This window comes from Mytilus californianus, unplaced genomic scaffold, assembly GCF_021869535.1.
Source record: "Mytilus californianus isolate M0D057914Y unplaced genomic scaffold, xbMytCali1.0.p SCAF_1, whole genome shotgun sequence".
In the NCBI taxonomy this organism is placed as follows: domain Eukaryota; kingdom Metazoa; phylum Mollusca; class Bivalvia; order Mytilida; family Mytilidae; genus Mytilus; species Mytilus californianus.
The window spans coordinates 87,609,865-87,634,254 of record NW_026262581.1 but is presented as its reverse complement, the minus strand read 5'-3'; the positions used below and the strand labels follow the sequence as shown (position 1 = coordinate 87,634,254).

Sequence of the window (24,390 nt, the reverse complement as noted above, 5' to 3'; positions counted from 1 at the left end):
GTGTATACACAGTTTTGATTTATAAGAAAAACCAACATGGTTAGAAAATACTAATAATAAAACCATTACAAACACAATTCCATTTTAATATTCTTGTCATGGTAGAAAATACATAAATAACACCATTACAAACTAAATTCAAATTTTATATTCTTGTACGTGTCTACAATAAAACAAATCTATTCTATTTTTAGAAATTTACCTGTGATAATATAAACGTCACAAAAATACGTCACTTTTTGTGGCGTTGATACATTCGTGTGACGCGCAGTTTATACTTCGTTTGTGGTTTACTGGTGTTCTGTCGTAAATTCATGGGAGGTGTCTGTTGTTATTCTGTGGTTTACATGGTGTAATGTACTATTATATTATTTATTTATGTATTTCTCTGTCCTGAGTGTTCTTGCGTTTATTTGTACTGTATTCCTGTCACGTAATGTTGTCATTTTAGCGGTATGTTTAACATTGCCATATAAGCGGGAGGTTTGGCTAGCCATGAAACCAGGTTCAACCCACCATTTTTTTTTCTTAAAATGTCCTGTACCAAGTCAGGAATATGACAGTTGTTATCAAATAGTCCGTTTCTATGTATGTTGGCGTTTGTTTTTGTTGCAGTTCAGTGTTTCTGTTGTTCCGTTGTTTTCCTCTTATAGTTGATGTGTTTCCCTCGGTTTTAGTTTGTAACCCGGATTTGTTTTCGCTTAATGAATTTATGACTATTGAACAGCGGTATACTACTGTTCCCCTATTTATATTCTTATACGTGTCTACAATAAAACAAATCTATTCTATTTTTAGAAATTTACCTGTGATAATATAAACGTCAAAAAAATACGTCACTTTTTGTGGCGTTGATACATTCGTGTGACGCGCAGTTTATACTTCGTTTGTGGTGTACTGGTGTTCTGTCGTAAATTCATGGGAGGTGTCCGTTGTTATTCTGTGGTTTACATGGTGTAATGTACTATTATATTATTTATTTATGTATTTCTCTGTACTGAGTGTTCTTGCGTTTATTTGTACTGTATTCCTGTCACGTAATGTTGTCATTTTAGCGGTATGTTTAACATTGCCATATAAGCGGGAGGTTTGGCTAGCCATGAAACCAGGTTCAACCCACCATTTTTTTTTAAATGTCCTGTACCAAGTCAGGAATATTGCAGTTGTTATCAAATAGTCCGTTTCTTTGTATGTTGGCGTTTGTTTTTGTTGCAGTTCAGTGTTTCTGTTGTTCCGTTGTTTTCCTCTTATAGTTGATGTATTTCCCTCGGTTTTAGTTTGTAACCCGGATTTGTTTTCGCTTAATGAATTTATGACTATTGAACAGCGGTATACTACTGTTGCCTTTATTTGGTAAGCGTAAACACTTCATCTGTACTGATGTTTAAGGAATTGGTGAACACAATTGTAAAATTTTTAGGGAATGATCTGATCACCTTTTTCCGTCTATGTTTGTTTCGTAAAAACATCTGGTACGTCACGTTTCTATTTATAAATCCATTGAGTGCACTTTATCAACACATGAGACTGTGGACCGTTTCCTCAATACATCTTTTTAAATCTTAAAAAAACTTGGGAGCTTTTAAATTATATTCATTTGAATATTTGGCCTTTTGGACCACTAAACTACAAAAGGCTTTGCTTTAATTCTTGTTAATTTTGTTGAAACACATTCGTTGACTTTTTAAGCAATAATATTTTCCATTTGCTTAATTGATAATAATCTCGTGTATTACTTTTTAAGTATTGCAAATTTTACTTTTCATTTATGATTTCTATCTTAACAACTCTATTTCTTGGCCTCTACTTTATTTTTAATACATCTGATGTACATTTCTTTCTTTATTGTAGTTTCTTTACCATTGACGTTTGAGTGTAAATGTACTGACTTTCTGTCGTGAACACTTTCCGTTTTAAAAATACACATTCATGGGTTTTAATTATAATACTGTTTACTTTGATTTTTGCACCAAATGTTTTAAACATTCTATTGTAAAATATATTAAGATAGTCCCATGATATTAAAAAATGGTACCATGCATGGTGATATAAGGACCCGAGGAGAACATTGTCTTAGGGGAAAGAGACCTATCCAATGAGAAATATAGTATGCTCAGTGTTATCAATTTTGTCCTTTCTGCTCTTTTGATATCAAAATGGACGAACATTTTTCCCACAACCTATGACACGAAGTCTCTAATTGTTAGGTCATTTCCTTTCTTTTACTCAACTTAGCTGTCTATGACATTGACATGCATTGCCATTGTATGTTTAAAACAGCTGATCCAAACTGTTTAAAACTTCTTCCGGAATAATAACACAGAAGCAAAACGAACTTATCGAAATAAACTATTTTCATAACTTTTGTTCCGAAAAGTAATGTGTGTAAACAACAATTCTTAATCAGCTGTTATTTTTTGGCACAAAAACAAAGCCGTCGAAGTGTAATATGAATAAATTTGGACGCATACTAGTAGAAAATATATATTATGTGCTATAATAAAATGATATGTTGGCTAGAAGTTAACATGCAATATCCTACAATAAAAAAGTGTTTGTGCAATTATGTCTAACTCAAAATTTGCGTAGTCTAATCAGAGACAATCAAATCAATGACCTGCTTACAAGAAGTAAATCATAATAGGTCAAAACTATATTTTTTTTGTATCAAATAATACACAATTCAAGGGCGTATCTACCTTCTTAATGAAGTGGAATCACAAACTAAAGGGCGAGGGGTCTGGGGGCCGCCTAAGGCCCCCAGTAGCCCTGGGTCTAGGGCAAAGCCCTGGTTAGGGGGGCCAGGGGGACGAAGCCCCCCGGAAGATCCGCATTTCTAGCGTTTCAAAACAATCACAACCGTAATAAAAATTGTACAGTTTTGTTGTTGTTTTTTGGTCAACTATTTGTTTAACTTCGAGTCGAATGAAGACTAAACATTGTCGTTTGCGTTTTTTGTACGCCGTGAGAGCTTTTAAAATCATGGAGATTTGTTCCATAGTATTTGTATTGAGCAAAGTAGATGAATAAAAAAAAAACAATAAACAAAACACAATACTATATGTGAAGTTTCTGTTAAAATAAACATGTTTGGATACTAAATACTTTGTGGACACATTCTCAAATATTTTGCTGATCATATGGATTTAGATGTTTAAAAATTCTGTGGGTAAACTCTACATGCAAGAGAGAGATAGGAATGTCTAATTTTACGCAGTTAGGAATTCTCGAAGTTGAAATTAATGAACTTTTTCAGAGGGAATGGTACTTTGATCACAATCTTTTCATGATCTGTGTTTGTTAATTATCCAGCTAATTAACAAATACATGTGCATTCGACCAGTTGTATGGCAATATCTAGATGATAACAGTGAAGATACGTGTATTAAAAGTTTGGTGTTTCTTTCGAACAAGAATCAGCAGTTTAGTGTCCGACTCGGACAGAAAATTCATTATAAAATTTAATGACCAAATAGTCCAGTAAAACGAGTTAGAATTAACAATTTATGTATATGCTTTTACAATCAACTATTCGTATAGCCGGCCCATATAGAAACGACTTCGAATTATCGAATCTATATACAAGATGTTTTTTTGTAAAATAAATAAAAACGTAATACATGTACTGGAAAATGAGTACTTTCTTTATAATAACAGCAGTTCCAACTTCTCATCTATTAGTTTACGGAAACTATTGATTGATCGAATGGTTATTAATGTCCAGTAGCAAATATTACATGCACACCAGGACGGGAATACGTTTACGTGTTGTGAAAATGAAGTATTCGTGTTGTCAAGACCTACATACTTGGTCAATTTTGAACTAGTTCACAAGGTAACAGTCATTATTCCCGGATCGATACGAGTTGAAGTCTTCGTTCTAGTAAGATGTGTGTTTTGGGGCGAAGCGGAAAATAATAATTTTCAAGTTTTTTTGTTAACTCTAGAGGGATTATGTTGTTTTTTTGCACTCAAGGCGAGTATACGTTATGGTGGTGGTACCGACAACTATGTAGCTGTTTTTTTTTCCTAAACAATGTCCGTAATATAAAAAGTTCCGCCATGTTTACACCAGTTGTATGTATTTATCGTACACATACATGTCTTACAGGATTAAAATTTCGCTGCATATGTATTCCTCTTGCTCTTATTCTTTGTGTAGTTTTTAAAATGCATACATAGAAAGACTAATTCCTATAAGTTTACTTTGTCCCTCTCTCTCTCTCTCTCTCTCTCTGTTTTTTTTTTTTGTTTTTTTTTTTTTGTGAAAACGACGTGGATGCACGTGCTGTCATGCCTCCGGGTAGCTACGCCCCTGCTGAATTTACAGGGAAAAGATACAGTAATATGCAGGTATTTTTATTATATCAAAGAAAAAGCATTTTGTAGGATCGTAGAGAATAATAAAGAGCATGATACTTGATGTTTATTTTTTTCTAAATCATGCGCATAATTACACAATGCCTACATCAGGTTATAGATTTTACATCGTTGGTTATTTTCATGATGTGTAATGGATACTTTCCCATCAATAACAGAAACCAAATTAAACAATAAAATTTCCAAATTCTTAAAATATGCCCAAGGATAGGATGGAAGAGATGGGAGAATGTCATGCAAATTTCATGAAAACAGTTGGAATGCCAATTCAAAACGGCGATAACAAAACATTAAATAAGAAACAAATATATTAGATATGAAATGACCACAACCATTGACTTACAGTTCTGACTTGATACAAGCACTTAGAGAATGTGAAATGGATAAAAATGTTTTTGAGCACTCTGGACTGTCTCCCTTACCTCACAACATACAAAGGAACTGTAAAATAAAAATAATAATAATATACATTGTGTAAGTCTAAAGCGCTTTACAAGATTTACCTTCATCAGTAACGGGCCAACCCAAACATTTGAAAGCCAGGGATGCATAAATACGTAGAAACGTTATGAGCTATATGACCAAAAAGACATAAAAAGAATAGACACAATGACATAATTTCAACTTTGCCTGAGGTAACGAAACAGGAAACTAGGTCGGCGAGCCTCGCTTTTTTTCTGTTTCTAAAGCTCATGCAAATACATTTAGAATTTTCAAACACAGTAATTTTTGTATTATATTCAAGCGAAAAGCCAAATCACAAAGGTTTAATCATACATTAATAAATGTTAATGTATGTAACATGACCTAATTTAAATGGTTATCATAGTTATATAAACTTTAATATCAATGTTGGTCTCAGAACATACGTGAAATCGATTTAAACTTATTTACATTATAGTGTCAATTTTAATTTACAATATTGTTGTACATTTCAACAGTTTTGTACATATTCTTAAATCTAAACTCACTCATCCTGAAACATCAAATGAACCTAATAATTAATTTAATATAACTGACGTGTGCAGCTTACAATGTTCCATTACGATCTCGTATTTATCAAACATCAAATTCAACGCAACAAAAAGTACGTATTACGTCTGAGTTACTCTTAAAGACTCTAAATATCTGATAACGTTTAATTCAAAGAACACCGAACATCGTAAAGCTTCATTTTGGTAAATTCTATTTAGAAGGAATACTTTACTTTCTGAATGACTGATTGACTGTCCTACACTAAATATTGAAAAAACGCTTTTTGACATTTAACTGGTTACTCTGCTTAAATTCGAGTAGCACTGGTGAGTCATATATATTTGAACCAACACACGCCTTGTGTTCTTAATCTACCACCTGGTATCACCATAGACTCTTTGTACCTATTTAACATAAGCATATATGTACAAAATTTAGATGTAGAAGTAACATTACACAGTAAGTGGCATCAAATATGCGCATTTGCTCAAGATTTTAATTGTGGTGTTCACATGCATGCAGGTCTTTGGATCAATATTTTATGCTTTTTTTTAATTTATTTTCAATTTCAAAAACTACATAAAATTGAGAATGGACATGGGGAATGTGTCAAAGAGGCAACAACCCGACCATAGAACAGACAACAGCAGAAGGTCACCAACAGGTCTTCAATGCAGCGAGAAATTCCCGCACCCGGAGGCGTCCTTCAGCTGGCCCCTAAACAAATATATATACTAGTTCAGTGATAATGAACGCCATACTAAACTCCAAATTGTACACAAGAAACTAAAATTAAAAATAATACAAGACTGACAAAGGCTAGAGGCTCCTGACTTGGGACAGGCGCAAAAATGCGGCGGGGTTAAACATGTTTATGAGATCTCAACCCTCCCCCTATACGTTCACTTTGTAATTGTTTGAATTTGTAATAAATTGTCCTTTTCAATTTCACTTTTTCCCGTGAGATCATAATTGTATATATTATAACAAGATATCTTTTTTTTTCTTTCAGGAATATACTTTACTTTATCTGCATTTCAGTCATCATTATATATCTGTTCAATGCAAATAACAAAAAAGAATTTCACCACTTTGATTTCGTTTACAGCAACCTTAGTAGTATTATAGCTGAGATTGAGAAAACTGGTACAACTTCAACACAGCCGTTGAATAATTTAACTTCATCTTATAGACTGCTGAGAAATCCTCGTCAGAAACAATGCCAATCGAACTCATGCCTTACTGTTGATATAATATACCTCGTCAAATCTGCTGTGTTAAATTTTAGTCAAAGAAAGGCAATTCGTGAGACATGGGGCAAAGATGGAGATATACGTATAATAACAATATTCATATTAGGATATAGCGAATCCCTACAATCATTTATAGAGACAGAATCCATAATTCATGGTGATATATTGCAGTTTGATATGCAGGATATATATGACAATCTAGTGTATAAGACAGTCTTCTCTATTGCTTGGTTATGTGATTCAAACATCAATACGAAATATGTCCATTTTGTCGACGATGACCGGATAATTAATTCAAAAAATCTTTTAAAACTAGCATTAAACAATTTACACCAGTTTGAAATGAAAATGATAGGATATAAAGCCAACTTTGAAAAACCTTATCGCAATAAGTCATCAAAGTGGTATATATCTGTAACGGACTATGAATTTGATGTCTGGCCACCATACATAATTGGTGGGACAATGATCACAAATTTGCAGGTTATAAAAACGCTTAGGGAAGGGATACCATTTTCTAGGGTAATTCGAATCGAAGATGCATACATCGGTATATTAGCAAGATTGCTTAAGATTTCTTTGGAACATAATAAAAACTTCACGCCATTCTTTATATCAGGATATGAATTGATTAACAAAATATCTAGTCCTGATTACCGAAGCTACGATGCAATGATTAGGGAATGGAAAGTTTTTAATTCGGTCAGAAATCACACAATTCACAATAACGGTAACACATTATAAATAAACAGTCGAATTGGCCCGGAATTTTCAAATGATATGAAAAGCACCTAATTCCTTGTAATAATTATTTATCTATGTAATACTGATTTGTTTGGTATTCAATGGTTTCTTCATAAGATAGACGGATAACTAAAAAGGACAACTTTTCCTTCCAAATTCTAACTGAAACAGTCAATCTAATCTGAACAGGTCATGTGTTATTTTCATTGATTAAAAGACTCAACAATAAATTATTAATTTTCAGACCTATCCACAGAGAAAAAATTCACTACTGTTCAAACAATGTGCTTGCAGTCAATTAAGATCTGTTCAGTCTTTGTTTAGTGGTTGTTATTTATCTGTAAAAACAACAAAATGCTAAATTGTCTGACAAGCTACTAAACAGGACTGGATCGCTTGAAAGCCAATTTGTTGACTGCTGTGTTAGTGATACCCTACAAAACGATACGTTTACTATCGAACGAATCGACCCAGTTGTGTTTAAAGTCCATCAAAGATGCCAGGCTTATTATATAGTACATATGACTCGTCAGTGGTGCTCGACTCTAAATAGTACAAAGGTCAAATCAATAGCAAAATTAAAGACCATGAAAACTAAACCTTTCAACAGATCTAGATAGGCCTCAGGTAAAATAAACCAAAATACCTGGGGAACAGTACTTGAATTGTGTAAACTTCTCAATTATACCATACATTTTTACACCATGCACCATACACCATTACACTATACATCTTTAAACTAACACAATTCCACAAACACCCTACAGTATGCACCACACTCCAAACACAATTCTACAAACACCGTACAGTATGCACCACACTCCAAACACAATTCTACAAACACCCTACAGTATGCACCACACTCCAAACACAATTCTACAAACACCCTACATCATGCATCACACACCAAGCACAATTGTAGTACGAAAAATAATTTATATATATTCACAAAATGTTATATCTGAAGTTTTGATTTGGACGTTTAGTATACAGTTGATAACAATAACTGATGTCTACTTTTTTTATTCATCTTATTATGAGTGGATGTGTCCAACTTGTTAGTAATGGATGCTCATTTTGTCATGCAGGTGCTTTGTAGACCCTGGGATACATTTAAAATGCCACATGCTCATATACTGTACCAAACAATATTCGAATGGAACATAACGCATAAGTAAATGTTCTCGAATAATTATGAAAAACTAGTAATTTCTCTTATATGAAAACATTAACAAATTTTGATAAAGCGCCAAAACGTATCGTTGCGATTTTTACAAGAACACACCAAACGCAAAAACAATATCCGTTCCGTAATAGTAGTTTTAGTATCAAATGATTTCACACTTCTAGTTCAGAATCTTCCGAATCCATTTTAAGGTCTCAATCTCAAGGAATCAATATCTTTGTATCAAATGTAACCCTCACTCAACGACTTCTTGATTATTTTGTATGGAAAAATAGTTGGTGCATTGTTTTTCCCACCCTTATGTGTAAAATGTGAGTACTTAGTTAGAGTCGACTCATTTTTCTGTCGGGCCAATTTCAAACAATGTCTTTTTTTCTTTGGTTTTCGTGTCTCGTTTTATAAAAAAATGTAACATACGCTATAACACAATTGTTTTTGGATAAGATACTTCAAATTTTGTGAAAAATGAACCCGACGATAATACGTGCTACACAGAAGAACATGTAATCAGTATGATGGAGTTTCTCATTGACAACGTATTTGTTCAATATGGAGGTAAAATTATCCAGCAAATTGTCGGCATTCCTATCGGAACCAACTGTACGTCTCTCCTTGTCGACCTTGTACGAATCAGAGTTCTTTCAGACACTTGTAAAAAACAAAATCAAAGAAAATGGATCATTTAATCTCACATACAGGTATATTAATGATGTTATCTTTATAAACAATCCAAACTGATTGGGTACTACTAAAAAATCCTCCTGAATTAGAGATTAAAGCAACCACAGAAACAGCTTCCTCTGCTTCATTTTAGACATATGGTATGGGCTTTGCTCATTGTTGAAGGCCGTACGGTGACCTATAGTTGTTAATTTCTGTGTCATTTGGTCTCTTGTCGAGAGTTGTCTCATTGGCAATCATACCACATCTTCTTTTTTATATATATCTCGAATTTGATTCAAGTGGTCATCTCAGTAGCAGAGTCTATGAAAAACGAGACGATTTCAGTTTTGAAATTATAAATTCTCACCTCAGTATCAATCAACCAACTTCACTCACGTATGGAGTGTACATTTCTCATTTTCATACGATATTTAAAAGCTGCTACATGTACTCACACTTTGTAAAACGTCGTCTGTGTCTAAGCAACAAATCAAAACATCGTCGGGGCTGTGATCCAGTCTTTTTTGTAGCTGGTCACAACAACTCCTGTAAAACATTTCAAGACAGCCTCAACACTTGGGATAAGCAATTATGACCCAAAATCTAAATTTGTGTTTGGACACAATTTCTATTATCTAAAATCATATGACAAAAAAAAACAGAACACAACGATGTGTACGTAGAATATTATTTCAATAAAAAGTATTTTCAGCTCACGAAATTGTGTATTTCTTCTGAGGTACTTCCGACAATGAAAGTGATAGAAATCACTGATGGAAAGAATAGAAGAGTTGTGTGCATAATTCCAAATCATATTCTAATAGATATAAGAAGCTGTGGTATGAGTGCCAATGAGACAACTCTCCATCCAAGTCACAATTTGTAAAAATAAACCATTATAGGTCAAAGTACGGCCTTCAACACGGAGCCTTGGCTCACACCGAACAGCAAGCTATAAAGGGCCCCAAAAATGACTATTGTAAAACCATTCAAACAGGAAAACCAACGGTCTAATCTATACAAAAAACGAGAAACGAGAAACACTTATGAACCACATCAACAGACGACAACCACTGAACATCAGGTTCCTGACTTAGGACAGGTGCAAACAAATGCAGCAGGTTTAAACGTTTTAATAGGTGCCAACCTTCACCCTAACCTGAAACAATAGTGTTACATCACAACATAAAAAGACACACTACAAAATATCAATTGCAATGGCTTAACTCAATCAAAAGACATTAAAAAAAAACAAGTGAACATACACTGAACGAATAAATTTGATCTATGACACAATGTAAATACAAAATTAATAAAACAAGGGGGTTAGATGTAAAACAATATCAGAAAGACCAGCATAACCTTGGACAAAATGCCGCCAAATAAAATAACGTACACAGGTAAATAAAAATAATTTTGTTGTAAGGTATACATGGAGTACGGAAATATTTTTTACAAAATGTATGGTGGTCACTGTGTATCATCGATACCGGAAATTGGTTTCTATGGAAGCGAATAAAGGGTACAATCAAAATAAACAAGTTAAAGTCACATGAAACGAGTGTCTTGTAATTGTAATGTTAAGGAAATTATTGAACCAAAACATGCATATATACTCAACTAAGTCCTTTAAGCACTTTTCTTTACATTTATTACCAATAAACCAATAATGTATAAACGACATAAAATATTTCTTACAGTGAGTGTTGATTACATGCTAATTAATCTTCGGTTTGTTGCCGAAGCTTATTGGATCGTGACCTTGATAAACAGTCAACACAGAATCATGGAGCACGTGAAAAGTAAGTGAGTTGATAGAGCGATGTTAGTTTTTTATATTTTTTCTATGCGTTTCCATTTGTTAATTAAACTTTGCCGATACATTTGTTAAATGCTTTGGTTTATTATTTATTTCAGAATCAATTAAAACTATTTACCTTCCAGTGCACGTTCGTTTTCATTCTTTTAATGACGAACTTTCCCTCGCACTTGCGCTGAGCAGTGTCGAAGTTCTAACGAAAGGTATCTATGTTAAGGGTACTGCATTCGGAAAAGGTATCGGCGATTTAGAGAAGAGAAATACAATAATTCAATAGCAGTACATTTCTTAATATTTTTATAAGATAATGTTCATCAAATATTCTGTACCCGTCTCGAGATATATTCTTTTTTCTTCTTTATTCCATACCAAAATTCTTTTGATTTTCTTTCTTTTCCTTTAAAAAATGAAAACACCTTATAAATTCCATGCGTCCGAAACGCTTCTCTGGACTTACCTTCATCAGGAACGCTAAAAACTTAATATATGAAAGCCAAGGATGTATAAGAACCGAAACAGCTGCAGAGCTAGTTGACCAAAAAGGACCTAAAAAAAACAGTCAAATCCATCTGAGGTCAACTTTGCCTCAGGAAGTTGACACGTTAGTTTCTTATAATTTCAAAATTTATTAACGGACAATTTTAAAGTTTTGTCATAAATCACGTCAGTATATCAAAGTACTGACTACTAAGCCGGTGATACCCTCGGGGACTGTTAGTCCACCAGCAGAGGTATCACCCAGTGCTCTAAAATAATGAAAATAACACGTTATAAAATCCATGCGTCCAATGCGCTTTTCTGGACTTAACTTCATCAGGAACGCTCAAAGTCGAATATTTGAAAGCCAAGGATATATAAGAACCGAAACAGTTGAAGAGCTGTATAAACAAAAAGTACCTAAAAAATAGTCAAATCCATCTCAGGTCAACTTTGCCTGAGGGAGTTGAAACCTTAGTTTCTTATAATTTTAAAATCTATTAACGGACAATTTTATGGTTTTCCGTGTATAATCGTACACACTAATATGACAATTTCGGAAACTAGATATACTTTTATTTTATTTTTTAATGTCATTTCTGTTTCGCCTGCGAAAACAGTTTTGTGAAAATACTGAAATTGGTAATAATCTAATCGTAGAATAATAAGTCGGATACACTTTTTACATTGAGGTGCGTTTTGAGTTCACTGTTTTGTCATTAAAAAGTATAAAACAAAAGTTAATACTGTTAAAGTTAATAATAAGATATGTTAGGAGCTATGTGACCAAACGGGACCTTTAAAGAAACAAATGCATCTAAGGTAAACTTTGCCTGGGAAGGTTAAAACCTTAGTTTATTAATAATCTATTAATTTATTAATGGGGAATTATAGAAAAGTATGTTTTAAATCATGTCAGTACCGATGATCTGATTACTAAGCTGATTAAATCATCAGTGACTAGCAATCCACCAGCAGAGGTATCGATCTGTTGCTTGTAAATAAAAATACATGTATGTCGTTATTTCATCAAACCAGGGAAGGTAAAACAAAATAACCTCGTTCTGTTGAAAAAAGTTACCGACTTACTTATTATTTTATGTTATCAAGCAGGCGCAATATCAAAGTAAATAGGAATAATACTTACTTTGTCCATGTTAATGTTCTATAAAAAAGAGAAGTTGCTCGTTAGATTTCTGCCAAATATCCTTACCGATGGAATGTTACTTTCTGTTGTTTGAAACCATTGCATAACAGACCTTGCACAACTTCAACATATGTGCAACCGTCCTGTGAAATTTCAGGGATCTAGGTTAAAAATTATAGGAGTTGATTACACAAATAGGTACCCACTTTTCCCGACTCAACATCGCCATAATATAAGCCAGTTTTCAATTTCGCGGACCCGGTCAAAAACGTCGATTATGATATTGGGAATGCAATGAATAAATTTAGTGCCTGTTTGACCATTTGCACTATTTCAATCATTCTTAGCTATAGGCTTTGCATTGGTATTTCATCATCCCTAGACTCCTAAAGCCAAACTGATATTTAAAGGTTATAAGTAAAAATAAAAATTTGATCGAATCTTTTTAGGTTTGAATTCAATGCAAAATATAAATAGCAATAATTTAATAATTCAGAATATCAGAAAAAAATATTTTGGTAATGATACCAAAAATGAAATGAATAAATTGAGTGTCTATTACGCCTGGATATTTTAGTCCCGTTTACACTGTGTGGATTGTGATCATATGCAAGGGACTCATCAGTAGACTTTGCATATGAGCTGTTAGATCCAAAGAGTATTCGAATAGAAAAGAGCAAATGGCACTGTTTCAATACCATGAATATATTAGGGTTAACTAGAATGAATTTTTTAACGAAGGAGATAAAAGTGTATCAAAACTGTTAGAACTAAAAAAAAAATGAAATAAGACAGCTGTTTAGGGACTTTAACGAAGTAAGTTCTGTGGATTGTCAAGTGGCCATGCAATGTTATATAAAACTATATTAAATATGTATTTAATAAAAAATAACAAAAATAAAGTAAAATCATCATAAATGAACTAATAAAATGAATAAACACAAATGTAACTAAATAAACACATACAAAACGGAACTAAATATAATGTTATACAAGTTTGACCTTTTTAAAAAGCTGTGGACTGCTTCGCTCTATTCTAATTTAAGGTAATACGTGTGCATGTGGTTGTTGATTTAGTATTGGAAATGTGGTATTTTTAGATATTGATTGATATAAAATGGATGTCTTAGACTTGGAATATCAATTTTTTGTATATATATTAAGATGAACTTTTCTAAAATTTTAAACTGGCTGTTCAGTGATGTACGTTATACACCCATGTTTTTAAAAAAAAATTCGACTTACTTGTTGAAATTTAAAACATTTACAAAACACAACTCTCGAGGTGTGCCTCTCTGGAGGTGTGCCCAGATTGGCAGAAATTATAAAATACAGATAATGCATTTTTGTAAACATTGTATAGGAACATTGTTTAGCTAAACAAATCGTGAATATTACAGATTAACAAAGCAAATAAACAGGTGTTAAAAAAATTTAATATTTCAATATTGAATTTCAGTGTGCAATATTTGCATAATAAAACGAACATGAATTAATAATGATCGGAACTGAAATACACATAGTTAATTTTCCGGCATTTAATGTCTTATCCTGGGACGAGAAAAGTCTGTAATTCTTTATCTCATTAAGCCAATAGCTGTTGCTGTATCTCAGCCGAATCATAAAGCAACCAATCAGAATCTTTATGTGATAAGTAATTATTTCAAGGTGGCGTGTATATCGACTGAAACTAATAGCTCCACACCGTGATGCGAAGCAAAAACGAACAATGTCAACTGAATGATTTCACAGTCTTCACATCATTAATTCTGCACACCTCCCGGTAATGTTGAAAGTTGCAGATATTGTAGAAATATCAAATCCGGTTGTTCTCCTTGGATTTCAATTCATCACAAAACGAACGAATTTATCTAATTTTCACAAATTCTAACTAATGATTGGTGAGGAGAACACTAGATTATATATAATACTTCAACGATAACTTCAGTGAGCAATAACGACTTCAAACTTCATAACACTGCACGGACTGCTCTAATTCTTTGATATATATATTTATAACGGACCTTTTGCATATTTGTACACGGATAATTGCACCGACTACAGGCGTTGTAATTTATATCAGCAAACATCAAGTTGTTACCAAATTATCACCGACACCATTTATCACCGACCAGTCGACGGTATTTACAACGCTCTATATGCACACCAAAACCGGGCCTTAAAACCCTACAAAATAAATATAAAACCAAACATTACTTACGTAATCTTTACATTTGCATAATATAGAAATTGCTTAGACATTGTGGGCCGCGAGCAAGAAATATCCTCTCGACAGCAAAATAAACCTCAATGTACCATATAAGTAAGAATAAATGTCTTGTTATAATTAGCCTTCGGATATCCATGTCCTCAACTGAAAAATTATGATCCCCAACTGCTATTTCAACCATCTCTAACTCAGCACAAGCGTGTACTCTATTCAATTACCATGATTGATTGATTGATTGATTGTTGGTGTTTTAACGCCACTTTTAAGCGCCAATTTTGGGCTATTTCGTGGCGGTCAGTTTTTATAGATTGAGGAAGCCGGAGCGCCCGGAGAAAACCACCGACCTTCAATAGGAAAACTGACAATTCTAGTCAATTAAGTTTGGAGTCGAGTCCACCCGCGGTGTTCAAACTCACAACCTCAGTGTTGACTGGCTAGTGATTACAGTAGTAGAAATAACTACTTAGATCACTTGGTCACCGAGACCCCTTTCAATTACAATGTGTCTACTGATTAGTACTCATCTGTGGAATGTCAATAGGTGCTTAATCAAGTGTTACACCCCAGTTCTATTGTTATACTTCATAGTTTCTATTTCTGAAACAAGTGTAAATTGAATAGATCTATTGTTACGAATAACAATGGATTTTGACCACAGGGTGTGACGAGCGGGGTTTCTGGAAACCCCTGCTTCTACATCCCGAAAACAAAGTCCATTGTTATCCATTACAATAGAAATTGATTATTTTTTAAAAAGCATGAACATAAGAAATTACTAATAGTGTTCACTACAAGTTGTTTCAAGATACTAAAAACACATTTTTGGAAATTTAAATAGCGAAAAAATATTAAGCATCTATTTTTAATACAAAAAATCCTTCAAGGGAAAAATAATTTGATTGATAGCGTTGCAAAACTAAATAAAATTGTTCGCGATTTGCGAGAAAAAAAATTTCTGACTCCGACAAAAAACCATACCCCCCCCCCCCCCCCCCCAAAAAAACCCTTTGAAATTAAAATGGTTGCTCCCTAAATACTCCTTTGCTTGAAGGTAAAATTTTTGATCTTAGTCATATGTCTCTATTCTAAAGCATTGATCTTAAAAAAAAACAGGGATTCTAACTCCCAGACCCCCACCCTCCTTGGATCCCGGTCGTCGGGTTTCTAATCCAGACACACCTATGATCCCTCAGTGTGTCCGAATATGAATGTTTGTTTATTCTCGAGAAAGGGGGGGGAGGCTTTTAAAAAAAAAAACCGTAACATAAAAAATACATTTATGATTACCTTCATTAAACTGATACAGGTAAGTACTTTGGGTTATAATATTGCCTTTATCTTTAGTCTCTTCTACCAAATCCAACGCTTGACTCAAAATGTCGTCCGTCTTATACCCCTCTATATTACCAACTGCATACAAGGAGCATGATGTATTTTTTTTTTTTGTGATAAGAATGCACGAAACGGTCAACCTTGAACTTCTGATCCATATTAGCACCAGGATTTAACGGGAATATGCAAAACAGCAACTTTGACATTTGTAAAACCTACTCACTTGTCAAAGTTTGAAAGAACATAGCCAGAGAAAGGTTACTAGTGGGGTTTCATGTAAAAAAAAATAGTATTTTTCTTATAATTTATGGTTCGATTTTGTCAAAAAATATGCTATCCATTCTTTTTCATTTAGTAATCAATGTTAACAAATATAGAGTTTAGAACTGGGTGTAAGTTAGTTATACACCTCGGGATACGGCGTGTCTGGATAAGAAACCCCTCCGGCCTCCGGCCGTCGGGGTTTCTTATCCAGACACACCTATCCCTCGGTGTATAACTATTACAGAAAGGTTTGTCCGATGTTAGTTAAAATAAGCCCTAACATAAAATATAGTCCAATGTGAAAATAAATATATATATAAATAAATAAATGAAATTGATTACAGGGAGCAGCCATTAAGATTTTGCATTTAAAAGGATCAAATTAGAAATTAGCATTATTTCATATATCAATATAACGCAAGATTGCTCCACAGAAATAAATGACATCTATCATTAAAAAAAATCAAAAATATCTTTCTTCCTTACAAATTTCTGTATTTGCAAATTTCAATTCGAAGTGCATAAAAATAAATTCTTAATTTTGTGAGCAATCTTACAAACCTCAAAATTTTGAAAAAAAGTTTCAGGTTCATTTAGCTTTTAGAACTGTAACTCATTTGGCATAATCATAAATGCAACCCTTTTTTTTTTAAATACCTATATATTAATATGTCTCTATATACACATGTATCTATAAAAACATGTATACAAACAAATACCTTCATTCTGAATTAGCCCACAGAGTTTGGGTTTTTTGTTTTGTTAGTGCATGTAAACCATGCGTAAATCTAAACCTACTTCGTCTTGATTTCAAAATTAAAAGGAATATTTTTAAAAAGGATTGATCAATAATTAATTATTTTAACCAACAAATTATTATTATTTTTGCCTTAAGGTAGAATGGAACGGAATGGAACGGAACGGAACGGAACGGAGTGGAGTGGAGTGGAGTGGAGTGGAGTGGGAGGTGGAGTGGGAGGTGGAGTAGAGTGGAGAAGAGTGGAGTGGAGTGGAGTGGAGTGGAGTGGGTGGGGTGGGGTGGGGAAGGGTGGAAGGGAAGGAAAGGGAAGGGAAGAGAAAATAGAATTGAACAGAACAGAACAGAATATTTTTATTTCAGTTTATTTTTCTATTTTAATACGACCTTGAGAGGTGAGCATTGATCAAACTGTGTCAGCAAGGTACAGCAACCCATCCATGCTGACTGGAAGTAAATGTTGATTGTTTTGCTGGGGACTTATTAATGGGAGTCCAGGTCTGCAAAATGTCCGTTTTTACAGATTTTTGACAACCAGTGACCTAGTTTGTACAGATGTTTTGTTCATTTAATACCTCCTTGTGTTCCTGAACTACCTATGCATCAATTATGGATAATAGTTGATACCAAAGGCATAACCCATTAACGCAGTGGCCATTAAATGACTTCCAACCCCACCTGATTTAGCTACTTTTTACAGATTTCCAAGATTTTAAACTCCAAGAAGGGTATTAAGGTTGTCATATTTTTCATACCAACATATCTGGAAAGAGTTTATGGAAACTGAAGTGCAAGATTGAACTCCTTGCTGTCAACACTGTTCAGCTGGGACAGTTCTACACAAGAGGCTCCTAAGAATCTGAATGGCTCACCTGGAATGTTTTGTTCAGATCTTGTATCAATGATTATTTTGCTGTTTAATGTATATAAATGCGTGTTTAAATATGCCATTTCAAGTTTCTCTCTATCTATTATAGTCTCTGCAATGAACTTTAAACATTGGTAAAACAAATCATCTTTTAAGGGCAATAACTCTTTAACATAAGGGTTAATTGACAATTGTGGTTATTTGACTAGTTTGTAGGCATTACTTTTCTCATAATGATTGCATCTTAAAGATTCTCTCTATTTATTATAATAACTTTATTAAGCACAAATTACATGCACCCATAAAAGGGTTAAAGGCATAACAATTACATGTATAAACAACAATATAATTGATGACATTTACATTTACATCAAAATAAAAAAAAAAAAAATATTAAACAAATAACACAAAAATGACCTCAAGTGTCCCCTGTCCTCAGTTCAATAGACTGTTTAATAATGGAGCCTAAATATTTCACTTGCTGACAAGTAGTTGGATTTAGAATATATTTCATTTTATCATCAGAAAAATATTTGTATTGGGTTTTTAAATCGTTAAAAAGGCATGTCTTAAATCATTATTTATCTTAGATAATAAAAAGTATAGTTCATGCAAAAACTTTTTAAAAGAAAGGTAAAGATCTTCTTTCAATGGTAATAACTCCTCAGATAAGGGATCAATCGGTGATTTCGGTGACGTGACTTATTTGTATGCTTTCTTTGTTGACAATTTTTGTAGTTTAAAGTTTCTCTCTATCTATCATCGTCTCTGCAAAAAAACAAACAAAAAATGGTAAAGTCATCTTTTAAGGTCAATAACTCCTATGGGGGATCAATTGACGATTTCGGTCTTGTTGACTTATCTGAAGTCTGAAAATTTTTGGCTGTTTAAATTTTATCTCCCTCTTTCATAGCTTCTGCACAAAGATTTTAAAAAATGAAAAAAAAAAATTGCCTTTCAAGTGTAATACCTCCTATGAAGGTTCAATTGATAATTTTTGTCATGTTGACTTATATGTAGGTCTTACTTTGATGAACCCTTTTGCCATTTAAAGTTTCTGTCTATCTATAACTAGTTTCTGAAAAACTAAACAAAAGTCTTTCAAGGACAACAACTCCTATAAGGGACCAATTGAAGAATTTGGTCCTTATACTTATTGGTAGGTCTTACTTTGCTGAACAATTTTGCTGTTGAAAAATTCTTGATCTAAAATATTTTTCAAGATATTAAAATTTTCTATCAAATACTAGGTCTTGACCTGCTGATCATTTTACCCCATGTCAGTTTTGCTCTAACTGCTTAAGTTTTGGGGATATTAGCAAAAAACTGCATTTTAACCCTAATAGTATGTTCTATTTTTAGCCATGGCGGTTGTTGACTGTCAGGGATACAAAAAAAATACTTTATACTAGATACCATAAGGATCATTCACCCCAAGTTTGGTTGAAATTTGTTCAGCAGTTTCAGAGGAGAAGATCTTTAAAAAAAGTTTACGACGATGACGGACGCAGACAACGGACGCCAAGTGATGACAATAGCTCATATGGCCCTTTGGATGGGGGGTCATATGGGCTATGAAGAGTGGCATTTGCAATAACGACTACAGGCGGGATTGGGGTCGAAGGGGTTAAGACGAATTCGTTGTGTGAAATAGTGAAATTTATTGTGACTTGTGAGTTTGAGTGTCCCTTTGGTATCTTTCGTCTCTCTTTTATTGAATTGTTTTTGTACGAGTTTGAAAATTATTCTTCAAAATGTTTACCTTTATTCTTATCTAATTTATATCAGAAACTGAAACGATTTGAAGACCAATCAAACCATGCATTTGGTTATGGCCTTCATATTCAGAAAACCGTCGCGGTTTTTAACTCAATTTATTTTAAGTATATAGAACCAGTTTAATCTAACGGTCAAATATTTACTTAAACCAATATTTGCTAGAAAAATTAGCCTTAATATCATATCTATTACTTTTAGAAAATTCACCAACATATATACAGCGAAGGGGGCATTATTAAAAAATTGCCTGACAGACAGAAGGAAGCAGAAATTGAACAGGCCTAGTAACTGACAAATTAAAAAACAAATGTTTTTGAAGAGATCGCCTGTATGAGGAGTCCCGATTTAAACATTAAAGGGGCATTAGCTGTCAAATGCATGTTAACCGATTTGACTCAAATCCTCTTATTTGATTTATAACCTACTAAAACGAAATCAAACTTACAAAAAGTCTAAAATGAACAATTAACAATGCATGGTATCGATAATATGTATCCGCATTTCGTGTGTATTTTAGTCTAGACGCCATCTAATTAACCATCGAGTTGACCTCCGAAGACTGCTGACTGTCATATAACTCGAAATAAACATAAATATAGATATAAATCGATTGCGAACACGTGCAATTGGATTTGTCTAGGTCTGTAGATTTCATACTATAGGTTAAACAAATATTTTAATCATGGTTTTACCTGTATAGGAAGGATTTTTTGTGGATTGAATCAGTCAACAAAACAGTTTACCCTTGTTTCACTTTCAATGTTGACATTCTTTTCCTTTTAATAGCTGAACACGCCTAGTTAATGCGTAACCCATCCCTAGCTAAGGGGTTAAATAGAAGGTCACATGAATACGGATTCAATGAGGTCGAATTATTCACTTGCAAGTGAATAATTCATCAGCAATGTTTCTCAGCTTATTTTGAAAAATTGAACCATACTGGCTGCTAAAAGCGAATTATTATTTCACTATTTCACTTTCATTAATGATTGAACAAAACAAAATCATATTTTAATAGTTTTTTTTTATATCTCGTAGCTAATGCTTTGTCACTAAGTTGTCCTATTTTTCGATTATTATATGAACAAAACAGTTTACTTTGATAATCAAAAAATTTGATATTTCTGGTCACCGGGCGCGTAGAACCGGAAGGTTTTTGATGAAGAAAGATTAACTTTCATTGACGCTTGGCATTTATTTATAACTATTTGTTGGAACTAATTTTAGTTTGTAATAAACGCATAATGTATGTTATTTCATGTTTGTTCTTGTTATAATATAGAAATAAGGAGCTGTGGTATGATTGCCAACGAGACAACTTTCCACAAAAGTTCATATGACGAAGAGGGCGCATGACATTTGGGCTAAATATTGAGCCCAAAAGTCGACTTGCCATTTGCCCAAACGTTACATATTTTTACAATGTTACACCAATTAGCTCAAACGTGCATCTCCCGACGAAGATAAAGCAATTATACATGCAGGTCAACGTTCGGCCTTTGTCAATGAGAAAAGCCAAACCCTGTTGGACCATGATTGGAATGATAAAATATTTGATTTGAATTAATTTGGTAGGACATTCTGGTACTCGGTCAAGTAAGAGCAGCTAAAAGAAGAAAAATCAAATGTAGAGCATGGTGACTGATGCAAGATTTCTTCTTTGTTGTAGTGTTGGCCAGCTTAGATGTCCAAGCATGGCTTTTACACTACTTCGGTAGCTGTATTTATTTAATGTATACGTGGCAGCTCTTCTCTGAATCATTTCGATTTTCTTTATTTGTTGTTTCTGTCAGGGATCCTAGACAACACTACAATATTCTACTTTTGGTCTGAAATATGTTTTGTAAGTAAGTTTTTTAGTTTTTATGCTGTTGGTGTTTACATTTCTTTTAATAAATCTTAGGGATGCATTTGCTTTATTCGTGATGTCATTTATATGCGAGCTCCATGAAGGATCTTTTGTATGGTATCACTATGGTATTTTGCTTTGTCTGTTGATTTTAATATGTGATCATGTAGTGAAAATTAAAAATGATATGTTTTTGCTTTCTTGCTTTGTTGACAGTCAGTAATTTAAGAGATGACACTGTTAGATACACAATGGTGTCATCTGCAAAGAGGCGAACATTACTTTTGAGGTTGTCTAGGATGTCATTTATGTAAACTAGGAAAATACATGGGCCAAGAACGGCAGAGCCTTGTGAGACGCCTGACAATACAGCACAACTATTTGATGTGTGACGGCCAACTACCTCTTTTTGAAATCTGTAAGATAGCCATGCCTCTATCCAGTCTGATGTTTTATTTTTTTATTCACATGCGTTTAATTTTTAAGTCTTTATCGAATGCTTTGGAAGAGTCGATAACAACTGCGTCAGTTTGTATACCATTTGCCGTATATCTAGTATTTGTTGAGTGAATGTTAGTAGTTGTTTTTCACAGCCCACTTTTTATCTGAAACCATGTTGCAGTGGATATAGTATATTATAATTATCTAGATGTTTCTTTATAGATGATACAATTATATGTTCTAATGGTTTACTAAGATTACAGGTTAGGGAGATTGGCCTATAGTTTTGCTCTCTGTTTGAATACTGGTGTAACAATGGACTCTCTCGAGTCGTTTTGGTACTGTGTCTGTGTTTACTGTTGAATTAAAACAATATAATTTATATGAAACGAAGTGTGACAAGAGACATAAAATACAACCTATTGACAGGGAACAAGCTCGTGATATAAAGATGATCGCCATCCGTTCTGAAGCTAGACTGAACGCAAAATAAAAGTCACAATATTAAAAAAAAAAGTTTATTCGTCAGACCTAGATCGTCATGATTAGACTGACACGGAAAACTGTTAATTTGGAAATATCTTTTCCCTATCTAATGAAATAAACTGTTTCAGCTAACCGTGATACTCTCGACTTCATCTTCAGTTAAAACTGTGCTCTAATGGTAACCTACACAGATACATTGTTTACGTTTATATACTTGCATGGTGTTCATAGTTATTCAATTTTCGCCATTCGTTAGAATTAAAATAGCAGAAAACAACAATCGGCCTTGATCAAAAATGAAGTATGCAAATTTAAATGAAAATGAGGTCAACCTCCCTTGTCCGACGGACACGTACACTGTACAATCGTTCTATATAATACTGAATATAGTAAAAAGTATATGAGCAATCACGAAACTCAAATAAACCTGGATCGATTAACCATGAAAGAGGTCAGATGAATCCTGTCCGACAGACGTGTGCACCTTAGACTTACGGTAATTCTATATACCGAATAATGCTTGCTTACTACTTACAGTATCTGAAAAAGAACAAGACTTAATCATGGAAACTTAACGTTGACCAATGCACCAAATAGTGTACAAATGAACACTAGTACTGTCAGACAAACAGACATAAACACCATACAATAATTCTATACACCGAATAAATGTGAACAATTACGTATAGTGTCTGAGAAAAGGACATAATCACGAAAACTTAAAACGATGGACAATGAATCATGTATATGAAAATGAGATCGAGAATAGACTAACCCTGTCATATGGACATGATCACCTTACAATCATTCCATACACTGAATATAACTGAACAATTACTTATAGTATTTGAGAAACGGAACTAATCGCGAAAGCTTCACGTTAATCACTGAACCAAGAAATAAGTTCACGGTCAGGTGAGGTTGAAGTTGAACCGTGAACCTTGTTTGACGGACTTCCATACCTTGCAGTGTTCTAAATTCCATATCAGAGATATATTATATGTCTGGCCAAAACGTTGTCGTGATACTCTCAAAAAAATGAAACAAATCTTGTGAAAAAGGACAATGGCCATATGCTAGACGGAAACATCAGACTACAAGGCATCTGTACATATGGGATATCCAGCTCTTTTACCCTTCCGAAACATGAAGCTTTACCGTAGCCGCATCGGATAAGCATCCTACAGTCTCACATTCTGCGACATTCTCTGGCAAGAAAAAGGAGTGTTATCAAAAGTTTTAATATCTCTTAATTTATGAAATTTGAAAGATAAACATAGCTATCGAATAAAGACAAAGATAAAATGTAATTTTTTGCCTACTTTTAATATCTTTTGTAATGGATCATTTAAAACAGGGCAGGCGCGGATCCAGGAATTTTGAAGAGGGAACGTTATTCCAGAAAATGGACTAAAACAAATGTTTGGACTATTTTATGCTAAAAGATGCATACACTTTCCAATCCAACGCTCTCTACGGTACTACGCTTCCCGTTTGATCTGCTACTGAAGGGTCTTTAACGGTAAAATATTGCATGTTGTTATGTGACGGGTAATATATACCATAACGATCCTTCGATCAGGGCCTCTATTTTTTTATTTGCTTTTTGTTATTTTTATAGGACATTTGACGCTTTAGTAAATTACTGGAGAAACACTACACAATTCTTAAATGATGTTTATAATGGAAGATGCAAGGTTATATATTTTTTGTGTGAGGATGCATATCCTACATGTTTCC

The 24,390-nt window shown here is 33.6% G+C and overlaps 1 protein-coding gene and 1 long non-coding RNA gene across 3 annotated transcripts; one reads left to right on the top strand and one right to left on the bottom strand.

The window, feature by feature from the left end:
• Positions 1-4,232: 4,232 nt before the first annotated feature.
• LOC127709181 (beta-1,3-galactosyltransferase brn-like) lies at positions 4,233-7,669 on the top strand. 2 transcript variants are annotated; one of them, XM_052214562.1, is made up of 2 exons: positions 4,233-5,467; positions 6,464-7,669. In XM_052214562.1, exons 1-2 carry the CDS (start codon positions 5,415-5,417, stop codon positions 7,350-7,352), a joined length of 942 nt encoding a protein of 313 aa, XP_052070522.1. In that variant the 5' UTR covers positions 4,233-5,414; the 3' UTR covers positions 7,353-7,669. The 2 variants fall into 2 exon arrangements, with proteins under 2 accessions (XP_052070522.1, XP_052070511.1); XM_052214551.1 differs by having other exon boundaries at positions 4,234-5,467; positions 6,368-7,669.
• Positions 7,670-14,061: 6,392 nt separating this feature from the next.
• On the bottom strand, positions 14,062-23,476 carry LOC127709354 (uncharacterized). The gene is made up of 2 exons (XR_007985611.1): positions 23,426-23,476; positions 14,062-14,831 (listed from the first exon to the last, which is right to left on the bottom strand). It is a non-coding gene; the product is annotated as an uncharacterized LOC127709354 (long non-coding RNA).
• Positions 23,477-24,390: the final 914 nt, after the last annotated feature.

Bases quoted from the DNA above. Each gene is read 5' to 3' on its own strand.
- LOC127709181 (XM_052214551.1), top strand. From the start codon at position 5,415: ATGTTCCATTACGATCTCGTATTTATCAAACATCAAATTCAACGCAAC. The intron at 5,468-6,367 runs GTACGTATTACG...TTTTTCTTTCAG, and splicing joins CAAATTCAACGCAACAAAAA to GAATATACTTTACTTTATCT.